The 15174-nt window shown below is 36.1% G+C and overlaps 1 protein-coding gene across 2 annotated transcripts in view; it reads left to right on the top strand.

Annotated features, from left to right (window-relative positions):
- The window catches only part of shha (sonic hedgehog signaling molecule a), a 53533-nt gene that overhangs the window by 12917 nt on the left and 25442 nt on the right, over positions 1 to 15174 (top strand). For both annotated transcript variants that reach the window (XM_058780472.1, XM_058780473.1), the window contains exons 2-3: positions 13 to 71; positions 2616 to 2742. In XM_058780472.1, coding sequence (XP_058636455.1) covers positions 2725 to 2742 — 18 coding nt within the window. In that variant the 5' untranslated portion in view covers positions 13 to 71; positions 2616 to 2724. The remainder of the gene's footprint in view (positions 1 to 12; positions 72 to 2615; positions 2743 to 15174) is intronic.

The following is a 15174-nucleotide window of genomic DNA, read 5'->3' as shown; positions in this document are numbered from 1 at the left end:
TTTCTTTTGCAGGTTGAGGATATTTTTACAAGCTTCTCCAGCCTACCAGAGACAAGACCCAACATAGAGAGGTGGTGAGACATGCTTCAGATAACAGAGTGGTTACAGAACTATGTGTGAAAATCATGTCAAGATACTCAGGCAAATGATGTGTTTCATACGCTCTGGATTGGTTATGAACAAAACTGGAAAAGCGAATAATTATGTGTGACAATATTTGTGTAGTCCCTGATTGCAGTCTCTAAATTCTCTGTGATGTCAGATTGGTTCTCAACATTTTTCCTCAGTAAGTTTATTAATATCTAAAACGTATCCTTCAAGTTATTCTTCTGCTATAATAACAAAAGTGCATTCCAAAATATATTAATCATTTGTAAAATAATCAATAATAAGTTACATTTTTGTAGAGAAAAATGGTTGCTACAATGGTCAAAACAAACTGACTTTAAATCTTTTTTTTAAATATATGCACAAACTAAAATGGCGTTGAAATGTATTAATATCTCAAGGAGATGTATTGTGACATATTTGTCGTAGCTTTACATTAGCTTCAGAACATTTGAAAAAATTACTCAGCATCTTCCCTCTGTCTTGTTCCATGACGGTGACCGTCTCTAACAGACCAGCAAGCCCATGTTACCTCAGAGTCCCCTTAACCCTCCCTCTCCATCCAGTTCTTCATCCTTCCTATTTTTAGAGAATATATCTTTTCCTGATGAAATACAGTAAAATGCACTCAGGGCCACATGTCTGCCTCCCTCTGCTCTCATACACAGTGCATATTTTTAAAGTTCTTAACTGCTGACTGGCTCGCTGACCTTCCTTCATTTTATATAATGCATGAAATATTAATTTCAAAAAATAAATATAGGCTTTTCTACCGAGTTCTAGCAAGGTCTGAGCAGATGACCTTTTTAGATTTTCCAGATTAAATTTAGAGCAGATAATTTTTCTTTCTTCAATTTACTTTCAATATACTTATTGTTGCACCGTGGTCATAATAGCTGAAAATTTGATGTGGAGAGATAGAGAGAGAGAGCGAGATTTTCTGGAGAGGTGACTGTGCACAACCTTGATTTTTATTTTATTTTTATGTTCACCAAGGCAGCATTTATTAACAGTGATACTGTAAAATATTCTTACAATTTAAAATAACTATTTTCTATTTTAATGTATTTCATGTAATTTATTCCTGTGACGGTGAATCATTACTCCAGACTTTAGTGTCACATGATCCTTCAGAAATCATTCTAATACGCTGATTTAGTGCTCAAGAAACATTTTTATCATCAGTGTTGAAAGTTTAGTTGCTCAAGATTTTTGTGGAAACTGTAACACATTTTCTTTCAGGGTTGAATTGAACAGAACTTTTTTTTTTTTTAAATGGAAATCTTCTGAAAGATTATAAATGTGTTTACTCTTTTGATCAATCACTTTGAATCAATTTAATGCATGCTGAATAAAAATGTTAATTTCTAAAAAAATTTAAAAAATCATACTGACCCCAAATTGTATATATATATCATAATGTTGTGCACAGTCATCAAATGTGACCCTGGACCACAAAACCAGTCTTAAGTGTCAATTTTTCGAAATTGAGATTTATGCATCATTTGAAAGCTGAATAAATTGTAGGATCGGACAATATTTAGCCAAGATACAGCTATTTGAAAATCTGGAATCTGAGGGTGCAAAAAAAATCAAAATATTGAGAAAATCGCCTTTAAAGTTGTCCAAATGAATTCTTAGCAATGCATATTACTAATCAAAAATGACGTTTTGATATATTTACAGTAGTAAATTTACAAAATATCTTCATGGAACATGATCTTTACTTAATATCCTAATGATTTTTGGCATAAAAGAAAAATCTATAATTTTGACCCATACAGTGTATTTTTAGCTATTGCTACAAATATACCCCAGCGACTTAAGACTGGTTTTGTGCTCCAGGGTCACAAATAATAAGCAACCACAGGAGGATATCTGTTAATGTAAAGAACCACTGCTGCTCACCACAGTTGTCCTATGTATTTTTGAACACTCTTCCATTCACTTTTGTGCTCAGCTATTTACTTTTCCTTCACCCCCTTCTTTCTAAAATTCTTTCTCAATTAATTTTCCTGAATTTCCCATAGAACGCTAGCATATTTGTCATTTATCAATATGCTGTGCAGTGTGTAATGGTGAGGTGCATGGAAGAGATCTCAGTTTTAGGTCTATAATTTCTTATGACAAATCATATGTCTGCATCAGTGACACAAGCATACATCATAAAGACATAATATCATAGTTTAGTACCAGGTATCAGTATAAAAAAGGACTTCAATCAGAATTCAGAGTGAAAGCCAAATGTTTTCTTGACTTTATTGGGTCCAATAAAAAAATGAAAAGGTTTTGCACTAATTTCAAAACTGTAGTCCTGTTTATGCTGTTATGAATGTGTACACACATATACACATGAGCACAATTCTTTGGCTGGACTATTCTGTGAAAACTCTATTTGTGCTAACCAGCATTAGTTTGCTCAGTACAATTTCTCATGCATTACCTGTTTTGACCTTTCCCACACACATTACTTAACTTGATGCTGAACCTCTTTTTAATTGCTTCAGAGAGGAGGAAATAGGCTTTTTTTGGTTTACATGATGCATGGTGATAAGGAATAGGACGCCTCCCCCTCGAGGTCGCTGAAGTAACACCACAGCAAAACCATCCCGCTTGATGTGGCAGGATGTGCAGGTAACAACAGCAAATAAGTGTTTCAATAGCAATTATTAGCTGGAAGTGAGGTATGTGTGCGTGTGTGCGTCTGGGGCAGTTCTTGGGCTTTAGAGTGTGGGTGTGCTCCGAGAAGAGCAGCCACTCAAAGCTTTTCATTAGTTTTGCCTTGTTTCTCCTCTTTCCCTCTCGAGTGTGTAATGTGTGTTGGGACACAATGGGAGGATCTGCAGAATTGTGGTGAGAGGCTGTAGACTGTGTTTGCTGGCGCTGTGAAGAGCCTCTTCACCAGGCTTTGGCCACAAAGGCCTTTGGGATGCGCCCATGGCTTACTTTGTTCACTGGAAGCATTTCACACGCACCCAGGGCAACAGACAGGCAGGGCTGAGGCCTCAACACTCGGCAGAGTTATTGAAAACTTTTTGTGCTTTTTTTTTTTTGTCCACCTATCCCCCCTCCCTACCACACCTCCTTTTTACCACAAATCCTTTCTCATCCTTGTCGTTCAAATACCACTGTTGGGCAAACAGAACACTCTTCTTTTTCTCTCTTTCTTGATCTCACCCTCCATAATATCCGACTGTAATTGTTATGAGTTCTACATCAGTAAAACGTTTGTCACCTCACTTTAGTCCTTTTGACAATGGACATTATTTGTGTTTATTAGAAAGTGTGAAGTGAAGTAAAAGAGCGAGTTAAATTATCCCCTTCATTTTTATTGCACGTTTGGACTGGCTTCTCTTTCAGTCAGTATTTGGCTGGATTTATTTTACCATTGTTCAGCAACAGAAATAATTTCATTAGATTATGACTTTAGGCCTTTGCCGTAAAATTCATTCTGTAGTATTCCACGCCTTGGCCTTAATTCCCTTCTGGAGTTCTTATATTTATGAATCACACATTTGCTGTAGGTCAACTTGCATTGCTTATGAATATTTACAATATGTATGTCATATTTGAAATATGTGTGAAGACATACGAGAGAAATAAAATTTTGTAACCCTAACAATCTTTTATCCCAGTGAACAAAATAATGCAGTTTTTCTGACATGCCTAGAAACCTCCATCTCCACAACAGCTTAAGTGTCACATGAAAAAATTATGTGTCAGGGTTGGGGCCTGATAAAATATTGATGGTGGTCAGTGGCCCAGAGCTACTGTATAGTGTAAATTTCTGCTCTGGATGAAAGGAAGTGGTGATTGGCCTTGTCTAGAATCAGTGCACATTTATGAGAGCATTTACTTTATGCTATAACATCTGTCAAATGTTCAGGATCACGTTCATTGCTTAAAGGACTCCAGCACTAAGACTGCGAACCATTGATGCACAGAATTGACCTGCATTGGTCAGTTTTAGGGGCATATCAAAAAGTCCCGATAGAAACAATTACATTTATCAAACAGCAATTCATATAATATAGTTTATGTATCATATAATAATATAATTATTATTATAAATGTTTCTTTTTAAGATCAGATCAGAGATTTTACAGCTACATATTTTAGCACTGGGATGAACTTGTAAAGAACCAGTACTGTATTTGTGCTCTAAAGACATTTAGTGTTAGGCTATGATAAATCGTGAGACGTAATTTTCATAAAACAGTATGGCTACAAAACTGCTTAAATGAATGGTTGAATAACAACTAATGCAAATCAGTTATTTCAGGCCAAGCTTGGTGTGAATGTGTGAAAACTTAGTTCTGTCAGACCCAGTGAGCATGTTTGACTAGGACGAAGTTGCATCTCTGTCTATTTTCATGGGTTATAAAGATGAAATGAATAAAACATGGCTTCGTCTTTGGAGCACTTTGCTAAGATGTTGTATCACTGAAAACACCAGCACTCTGTCAGATCAGATTGAGAACAGTGCAGTGACACACCTCTGCCGAGGAGATGATAAAATGTACAAACCGTATAAGGAGAGCAAGGGCATCTGTGCATGTCTCTCTGTATAGAGAATTTGTTCCATCATACACACACACACACACACACTTCCTCTTCCTCTTCATTATGTTTTTCATATTAATCTGTAGGTGTTCATTTTCCTAGTAACACAAATTCTGACATTCTGTGATTTATGATAATTGGATATATGGCAATAGAGACTATACAGACTGCAGGACTAAATGGCCTTTTGTTGTCTACTCAGCCACTTCACCTCCTGAAAATATTACGAGCATTTGGAATAATGTCCTATTGGGATGTTAATCCATCATAAGAACATGGTAAAGTGTCTTTTGAGGTCTTTAGATCTGCCTTGTCAATTATTGCTTGTGTCTCTGAGACCAAAGAAGAGTTAATTATTATTTGCCAGTGCAGTCTGAGGAGTCCAATCCTTTTATGACTGGTTTCTTGAGCTGGAGACAAGGGAGTACTCCCAATCATTGATGCCCATCTAACCATTAGAAGAGATTCCCATTCCTACTGTCATCTTTAAATTGCAGTGCACAGGCATCCTTACACTGTAGTTGAAAAGAAGAGGGATAGTTATGGTAATGCAAAGGAGTATGTGTGATTCTAGTCTTTTATTATTTTTACAGCAAACAGAGACACAAGCTGAATACTAGTATTTTACCATCAACTTCACATCGGTGTGAAAGCATTTTTCCTGCCTTGTGTCTGCTTTGATTTTGAATATTACTTGGAAGTTATTGGTGATAAACAGTGGATGAGTGAGAAAATAATATATATGATACAAATATTTATAAGTTAGAATATAAGTACTATAAGACTGTACAATTAGAATATAAGATAATAATAGGAAAGACACTTCTTACACCAGTGAAAATTTCTTTTTGAAAAACAATTTCTGCAAAGGCACATTAGTTTTAGCTTCAAAAAAATAAAACACACACAAAAAAAACAGCTATTCATCATTTCCACCATCATTGTCTTCTGAACACATGGTGACCTTTAGTGACAATATGCCCCCATGGCATGTGAAATATAGTTATATTGAGGTGCGATCCCATAGGGGTTTGTGGTGGAACTGCAGGAGGTTTTTAAGATTGTGACGGAAATCCCAAACTCAATCAGTGTTACAAAGATTACCATTTCTGATCACATGACTTTTGCTTAGAATGGGCAAGTTTTGCTACTCTCAGTTAAGCTGATGATGATTTGGCTGTGGGTGTTAATAGCTTGTAACTCACATTTTTAAACTCTAATGATTTCATATGACTTGTGTCTCTTCTCAAAGCAGAAACCCTTTTGAAGAGATGTATGTCATAACAAAGCAGGCTGATCGATGGGGGTCATCACTTATAATTCTACATTTAGAATAAAATGCACTTCATTATCTCAGGATTCCTGAAATTCCTTAAATCACTTACATTTCAAACTTTCACAAGGGCAATATCAAAGCTTTTAATCTGTATGGAAACCATTAAGACAAAATATTTTGACTGCCAAAAATGCTGTGGATTAATGGAAAATGTAATGAAATTAAGTGGAGTGATTTATCGCCATGCAGTACAGAGATTTACCATAGGAGGGGTGTTAATCCTCATGCTAACTTTTTAAAAGCTAGCTCCTGTTTGTGCTTGTACTGCATATCAAAGCTGCACAAAAATGACTCAGCAGTGGAATCATTTTATTCACCAATAATCATTTAAAGGTATATAAAAAAATGTCTCTATATGTTACATGCTAATGTTCTTTTTTATAGATTTTAGATAACTGGACACTTTTTGTTTTGATTCAGTGTGATTCTCCTCTGTTTTAAAGCTCTCTCCTGCTGCCACTATTCATTATTTTTTGTCACATTTCATTTCCATTGTTTTAATAGCCTATATATAGCAGTGAGTTAGTCACACACACAGCATATAGCCATATTCTGTATTTCTCTTTCAATTACTGTTACAATTTAATTGTCTTTAACAAATCAGCATTTGGTTTCTACCAAATACTTGTGTCAGTGTTATGATGTTCCACAGCCTTTCACATGCATGCATACACCAAAATATTACAAATATTTGTAACTATATAAAAAAACAAGCAGCAATAGGGTGTGTAGTTTCCCCTCTTTTCACAGGCGTTGTCTAGTGACTCAGGTTCAAGAAATGAAATAATTGGTGAATATAGATGTTAAGAATTGAGGAAAATTCACAGAAAACCCTAAATCTATGACAGCCATTCTGAGGATTTGTGGGGATTTCACAAATAAGTAAAATCCTGTTACCGCAGCTTTAGGGTGTAATAAAGACACTGATTAGTCCAAACATATTAATAACGATGGTAAGAATCCCATTGCTCTGCTGGTAGCAGATTTAGATAACACAGAGATGATATCAAGCTGACGGGACAATGAATGAATGAGCATGCCCTCATTGTCCCCAGTGGTCATGTCACATTGCACTCATAGCTGGATTACTGGCTGACTTAAACAGCTTAGAGTTTCTTTTCTACATGCACAGCAGTCCGAGTGCTGTGCTTCATCTTAGCTGCTGAAAAGTGAAAGCCTTCACACAGTGCTAGTCTACGTGGTCTCTCAAGGTTTTCTGTCCGTGTAGCTGGCCTTTGACAGAAAACAATCAGTCTCTGCGATTTCAATGCATGTGTTGCCATGGAAATGTCTCTGAAGCTCATTCTCTGATGTGCTTAGCTGATTTATGTTCAACTCAGTGTCACAGTCAGCAGCTAACATATTGGTGCTCATATCACATGCAGAAGCTCTCTTGATAATTTAAGAAGGGTGTGATCACACTTGACACTGATGATTATTGGAAAAGCACATTTTTTGCAGATGCATGTCTGATACAGCCATTACGATTATTATTATTGTAAATTTATTTTTGACATTTTTGTAATCCTGTGTGTGTTCTGCAGATGTCCCTAGAATCGAAATTAAATGGAATATCTAATGGAATAAGGCTCCATATAATGACTCTTTTGTCAGCGGACTCTGTGTAAGTATTCAGACTGAATGAGGCTAAGGGCTGTTAACGTGTCGCTAATACTCTGATTTTTGTAATTGTGACACTCACAGTCCGTACAGCTCTGAGCTCACCGTGGAATCTAGGCCTTAATGGCTTAGCATTCCCAGCCACACAAGAGTTTTCCTCAGCCCCCAAGTATGCGTCACAAAAGGCCAGGCACAAAGAATACAAACATGTAATCGTTTTTCAGACTTTTTAGTAATCTCCTACTGTGCCTTACTTGATCTCAAATTCACAACGCCTCAGGTTTGAAATGGAGGTATGACGTGAAGACTGGGGGATAATTGCTGTGTGTGTCTTGGACACGTTGAATGAAGAGTCATGTAGGAGCGAGGAGATCAGAAAGCACAACAGCAATAAGGCAAATCAAGTCCAGCATATAATCAAGGAATTTATGATGTTTATTGACCCATAATATTGGCTTTAAAAGACCTCAACCTCAGAGACCGCTGAATGCAAAGTGTTAAATTAATTCATATGTTCCCTTTTGTTGTGGCTCGACAAAAGCGGCTGAGTTTCTAACTCGCTCTTGGAGTTGATGACAGATGAGTCTTTCGGCAGTGTTTGCCCAGGTGTCAGTCCCTCTAACCCAGTCAGCCAAGGGTGCGTCTCACTTTTTAACCTACTGCTCTCAGCGTCCTTGTTGGGCTTTATGCGCGCAATATCTTTTTCAGACAAAAAGCACCCAACAGGTCGATTCAGACAAGCCGTTAAAAAAAGCAAGAAAGCTTATTGGTTTCGCAAAGTTTCGGAAGTCGCGACCATTATCAGCATTCTTTTTTGTTTTGCAATGTTTGCACTAGCTTTCCAAACAGAATCCATCTCGGGGTTGGGAGATTAGACCTGAATAGATATGAAATATGTATATGTATCTGATCACAAAGCGCTAGGCGAACCCTTCGCCACAGCTGTGGCAGTCAGGGCCCTGAACCCGTTTCCTGTTTATGTGCAGTGTGCATGCTTTAACTAGCCCAGCTAAGCATTCTGTTCACTCCAAAGCCCATTTATCAACACAGGCCAACTCACTCTGCGCAAAAGTTTTAAGTTTTATGGCCCAAGAATAAAGTGCATAATTACTCAGATGGTTAAAAAAGGTATGACCTGGGGCACTTGGCAAGGAGAAGTTCACTATGCATCACACTGTGTCTTATTAAAGACCATTTATCTTTGTAGAGATGTAGTGAATAGCTTTAACATTTTGTGCTTGTTTAAAAGTCCGGCGTACAATGAAATTAGTCTGCTAATAAGCAGGATATTTTGTTGGCAGCAGGCCGAGAATGGGAAGGCCTAGCAAATTTTAGGACTTGTCAATCAGCACGTGTTGTTTAGTCTGGGGTTTGAGGAGGTGTGGTGGAAGCATGTGGTTTCAGCCTGGCTCCTCCCGCGTTCGTACTGCTCCATAATTGGCCAGTAAATTATGGTTAATCCTACATCCTATACATCAGTGCAGTCCAGCCCAGATCAAATGTCAGATCAATTCACGATTATATAAATTATTATTATCAGTTACACTGAAATGTGGTTTGGTAAGATTTGTGTTTAGAAAAAAAGTATCTTATGTTCACAAAGGCTGTATTTATTTGATCAAATATACAATAAAAACAGTTATATTGTGAAAACTGTTTTCTATTCTAGTATATTCAGTGTCTTCAGTGCCACATAATCCTTGCTTAATATTTTTGTGGAAACCGTGATGCTTTTTTCATCTCTGATGAATTGAAAGTTCAAAAGAACAGCGTTTATTTGAAATAGAAATCATTAATCATTAAATCATTTTTTTTTATTTAATGCATTCTTGCTGTATAAATGTATTAATTTCTTTCCAAAAATAAACAAATAAAAATATAAATATTTTTTTTTAAATGTATTTATTTAAAAAAATATTTAAAAAATCTTACTGTCCCCAAACTTTTGATGGTGCTCAAATTATATGTGGTTTCATTCTTGAGACAAAAACATGACCACTGGCTCATATATCCTTACAAATACAGTCATGGCCAAAAATATCGGCACCCTTGGTAAATATGATCAAAGAAGCTGTGAAAATTCATCTGCATTGTTAATCCTTTTGATCTTTTATTTAAAAAATTCACAAAAATCTAACCTTTCATTGGACAATAAGAATTTAAAATGGGGGGAAATATCATTATGAAATAAATGTTTTTCTCTGATACACATTGGCCACAATTAACGGCACACTTTTATTCAATACTTTTTGAAACCTCCATTTTTCAGCTCTAAATTTTCTCTTTTAATGCCTGATGAGGTTAGAAAACACCTGTGTTATCCCTGTGTTCACCAAACCCATCTTGAGTGTTTGCTGCTAAAAAGCTCATTTTTTTGTTTCATCTGACCATAGAAGCCAGTCCCATTTGAAGTTCCAGTCGTGTCTGATAACTGAATATGCTGGAGTTTGTTTTTGGATGAGCGAGGAGAATTTTTCTTGAAACCCTCCCAAACAACATGTGGTGATGTAGATACTGTTTGACAATTTTTTTTAAGGTTTTATGACCCCGAGACTCATCTATTTTCTGGAATTCTCCAGCTGTGGTCTTTGGAGAGTCTTTAGCCACTCAAACTCTCCTTCTCACCGTGCATTAGGACGATATAGACACACGTCCTCTTCCAGGCAGTTTCGTAACATTTTATGTTGATTGGAAATTCTTAATTAATGCCCTGATGGTGGAAATGGGAATTTTCACTGCTCTAGCTCTTTTCTTAAAGCCACTTCACTAATTTGTGAAGCTCAATTATCTTTTGCAGCACATCAGAAATATATTATTTGGTTTTTCTCATTGTGATGGATGATTAAGGGAATTTGGGCTTTGTTTTCCCTCCTATTTATATTTCTGTGCAACAGGAAGCCATGGCTGGATAATTTCATGTTCATAATCACCCTGGAGTGTTCAAAATTGTGAATATGAATGGGAATATACTTCAGAGATATTTTACTCATAAGCATTTTTAGTGGTGTCAATAATTGTATCCAACGTGTATTTGAGAAAAACATTTATTTCATAATGATATTTCCCCCCATTTTAAATTCTTATTATCCAATGAAAGGTTAGATTGTTGTGAATTTTTTAAAATAAAAGATCAAAAGGATTAAGAATGCAGATGAATTTTCACAGCCTTCTTTGATCGTATTTACCAAGGGTGCCAATATTTTTGGTCATGACTGTATGTTTATGAACATCTATATAAATAAAGCTTATCTCTATCAATTATTATATAAATTCTTCTTTAGTTATTTTGGGAAATGGGAAGACCCTCTAATTGTGGTTATATTTGTAAAATGTATATAATGTTGATTTTGAGATATTTCCATGATCAAAGATACATTTAAACATCTATTTCTAAAATATGTGTCTGTCGCCTCCAGAAGTAATGTGTTCTCTAAATATAGCATTCTGAAATAATGACAAAAAAGAAACTGATGTGGTGCTTTCTCTTTGTGACAGGCTAAGCTCTGACAGAGATTAGAATGCTAGCTCATTAGTTAAGGAATTGGGTCTGTTTAACGTTTGTTTTTCTAAGTGTCTCCAACATAACAGGGAGCTCACGGCCATCAGCACCTCTGCTCAGGTAAAAGCACTTCCTCTTTCAGCCTCTGCCTCTTGCTATTTGCTCAACCTGATCCTGAGGAAAAAAAGGAGCGAATAACTTTAAAACACTGTCGCACCAATGAAAAGAGCCAGACATGAAAGAGGTACAGAAATGAATTGAATGCTGTGCGGTTGATGTTTTTTTCCCTCTTTTCTCCTTCCTCTTTGCTGCCCTTACATTGTGAGGCCCCGTCGCTCTCTCTCTCTTGCTCCCTCTCTTTCTCTCTCGCTCTCTTGCTCACTTGCTCACTCTATTTCCTTCGCTGAAAGACTGGCGTGGGTGATTCATCACTGTGCCCTGTCAAAAGCCTTTTCCACAACATGATGAGAACAATGTGCCTGTGATTGGGATTGAGAGGCACAGATTGAGAGATAGAAGCAGGCCTCTGCTCTTCTCTGCTCCGCTCAAGATAGGGCTTCACCCCTGAGACCATTTTAAAGGGTTTCGCACCCTGACAAAGAGCTCATGCGAGCTCTGAACAACACAAGTGACTGTGCCATGCTATGCTTGGACATGTAGTACTACAGAGACAATAGTCCTGACCATTCGTTTGGCCTTCACAATGCCAACAAGTCCTAACAGATTTGTCCATATCATTCTTTTCTCCCTTCTCCTTCTTGTTCCTTTACGTCATCCACTTCTCGGTCTTCTGTTTCTCCCTTTCTTTCTCTGCCTCTCTCTGATCTCTTTCTTTTCCTTTCGCCTTACTTTGCCTCAGAATTATCTTTTGTCCACAAAGCAGTCCATGTGAGAGCTGAACAAATATCATCACAGATCTGATTTAATTCATGGTCACAGGCAGCCATTATGCTGTCATCAATAGCATTATCACAGCCCATTACCATGCCAGACAAGTTTGGGAGCCAATCCCTGTCCTCTTTCTGCCCTCCAACACCAATAAGATCATAATCACAGAGCATATTCTGCTTCCCTATACTTGCCATATAATGACCAGTGATTACTGATATCTGTCTCACTGAATAGGAACCATCACCACCTTCATCGGTTATCTTAACTGCTTACAGTAGCTGCATCCCATACGCAAATGTAATGTATGTACATATATTAAATTTATGTATTGTCATGTTCACTAGTCAGCATTTGAAGTGGATCAAAACCTTTCATCAAAGTTGTCCTAAAACCTTAAACGAAAATGCATTCTTGTCTTAGGACAACTTTGATGAACTTTTTTGATCCACTTCAAATGTTGACTACTATATATATATATTGCCATATGAAGTAAAAACAAAAATGAAACCTATTCGAATTGGGACAATTTCATTCAATTTCAAGATATATATGTGTGTGTGAATATACAAATTTTATGTTAAAAACTTAAATCATCATCTAGGCAGAGAATGTATATATGTGAAAATTATACAGGACCTTATGGGTAACATATATGGCAATATCACTATTTGATTTGGCAATATATGTCATATATTATATTTCTGTAGATTAGTTGAGTAAATGATTCAGTGACTCATTCATTATGACCTGTTCACTTACTGAATAAATCAGCCTTTAAAACTAATAGGTTGAGTAAATTATTCATTTGTCTCATTTAAATGAATCAGTGTTTTTGACTAAATGATTCAACCGACTCTCTCATAAATAATTCAAAAAGGCTTGAAAGAAAGTCACTTGTGGCCACCTACTGGAGAAATGATTTGACATGCAGAAAGATTCCCAACTAGCCATCTTGATTCACGAATGAATCAACAGTGTTGGGTAAGTTATCAAAAAAGTAATCCAGTACAATTTACTAATTACTTCTTTAAAACTGTAATTTGATTACATTACTGATTACTGCATTTAAAAAGTAATCAGATTACTAGTTACTTAACTTTCAATTTACTTTCAAGTTATCAAACCTAAAAAATGCACTACAAAGTGAAACTCATAAATTTTTCAGTCAATATTAAATACTGAAAGAACTATAAGTATTAAAATAGCAAATTGAATGATCACTTGCATTTTTACTTACACACAGACATGAGAAATATATCTAAAGAAAGCTTGAAGTGTCTATTTTAAATGAAGTAAATCATGTCGAAAACAAATATTCTCTGATAGAATGTTGGTTTCATACTGATTATTTTTTCTCGTCTGAGCTCACCTAATGTGATCACTCCCATGCACATTGCACGCTATAAGACAATCATCCACGTGAAACCAGGCTTAAGATGCGCAAATATGTAAACGCCATCACCTCCGTAAACAAAGAAAGATTCATCAAGGTCATCACGGCTAATTTTCGTTTTTGGAAGAAGACACACAGTGAAGAAATAAGCCATGAATTTAACTCAAAAGAATGCGATGCGACGTGGCTTAATCCAGCAGATGATCTCGTTCTGATGAGTCATTTATTTTTATTTACATTAGTGTTATTGTGACATAAACTTGTACACATTCACCTGTTGAACTTTTCCCAAATTATAATGCCAGACTAACACATGTGAAACTGAGTTAAACATTTTGAAATATGATAGTCAACCTTTCATTGCATTTAAATATCGTAGGACTTGTCTGCATTATAGCTCGCATTCTCAGGTGATTTAGCTATTATAAGGCATACTGACGTGCAAAACATGATTTTACTTCGTATTTTTTAACTCTACATTTGCAATTTAAGTAATGTAATTTTATTGGCACTAGTAACTGTAATCAAATTACATAAATTTAAAATGTAAAGCATTACATTACTGCATCACCAGGAAAAGTAATTAGAATACTGCTACTGTGTAACGCGTTATACCCAAATCACTCTTTTAAGTCGGGTCTTTTCAATGAATCGGTCACGTGGGTTAGTGATCCAAATCGGTTTATGATTCAGTCAGAATGATGTGAACAGGTCACTCGTGAGCTAAATCATTTTCTCAGTCAGGAGACATTCGCTTACAAAACATTTGAGTTCTGTTGTAAAAGTTTTGCTTTCACCCAAGAAATGTTATTAATTGCTTGTTGCTTTGTGATGTTTTTTTAATGTTTATTTAGGGTCAGTGAAAAAAGAATAAGGCCTAAGAAAAAGTGCAGTAACCTGGATATAGGTGTTTTGCTTGGCTAATTGTTCTTTATCTTTTGTATTTTAAAAACATAATTGTGTTGAAAAAAGTTGTTTTCTATATCTGCTTGTGCTTCCTGGGTCTCAAAGTTATAACAAAAGGGATTTCCCATCCATGAAAAGGGATTGACATAGTGTACTATTGACTGCACAATGATATTACAAATAATTCCCAATGTAAGTGTTGTAAAGGAGTCAGAGAGTGCAAAATCTCTGACATAACATTTGCATGATCTGAAGGCCTTTACTATTTATACATTTCTTATTTTCTTATGAAACTGGAGACATATTTTCTCACCATACATAACGAAAAAAGTCATTTGTATCACAGACATGGGTACAGTCATGGCCAAAAATATCGGCACCCTTGATCAAAAAAGGCTGTGAAAATTAATCTGCACTGTTAATCCTTTTGATCTTTTATTTTAAAAAATCACAAAAATCTAACCTTTCATTGGATAATAAGAATATAAAATGGGGGGAAATATCATTATGAAATAAATGTTTTTCTCTAATACACATTGGCCACAATTAACGGCACCCTTTTATTCAATACTTTTTGAAACCTCCATTTGCCAGTTTAACAGCTCTAAATCTTCTCCTATAATGCCTGATGAGGTTAGAAAACACCTGACAAGAGATCAGAGACCATTCCTTCATCCAGAATCACTCCAGACCCTTTAGATTCCCAGCTCCATGTTGATGCTTCTTCTCTTCACAGGCCCGTAGCCAGCTATGAGGTCACCGAGGTCCGAACCTCGGTAAATTTTTCATGTTCAAAAATAAAATTTGTTCTCTGAATGACCAATTTGCTATTAAACTCCTCATATGTCTGTATGTATA

Source organism: Onychostoma macrolepis, chromosome 07, assembly GCF_012432095.1.
Source record: "Onychostoma macrolepis isolate SWU-2019 chromosome 07, ASM1243209v1, whole genome shotgun sequence".
In the NCBI taxonomy this organism is placed as follows: Eukaryota; Metazoa; Chordata; class Actinopteri; order Cypriniformes; family Cyprinidae; genus Onychostoma; species Onychostoma macrolepis.
This window is presented reverse-complemented; position numbering and strand designations above follow the sequence as displayed.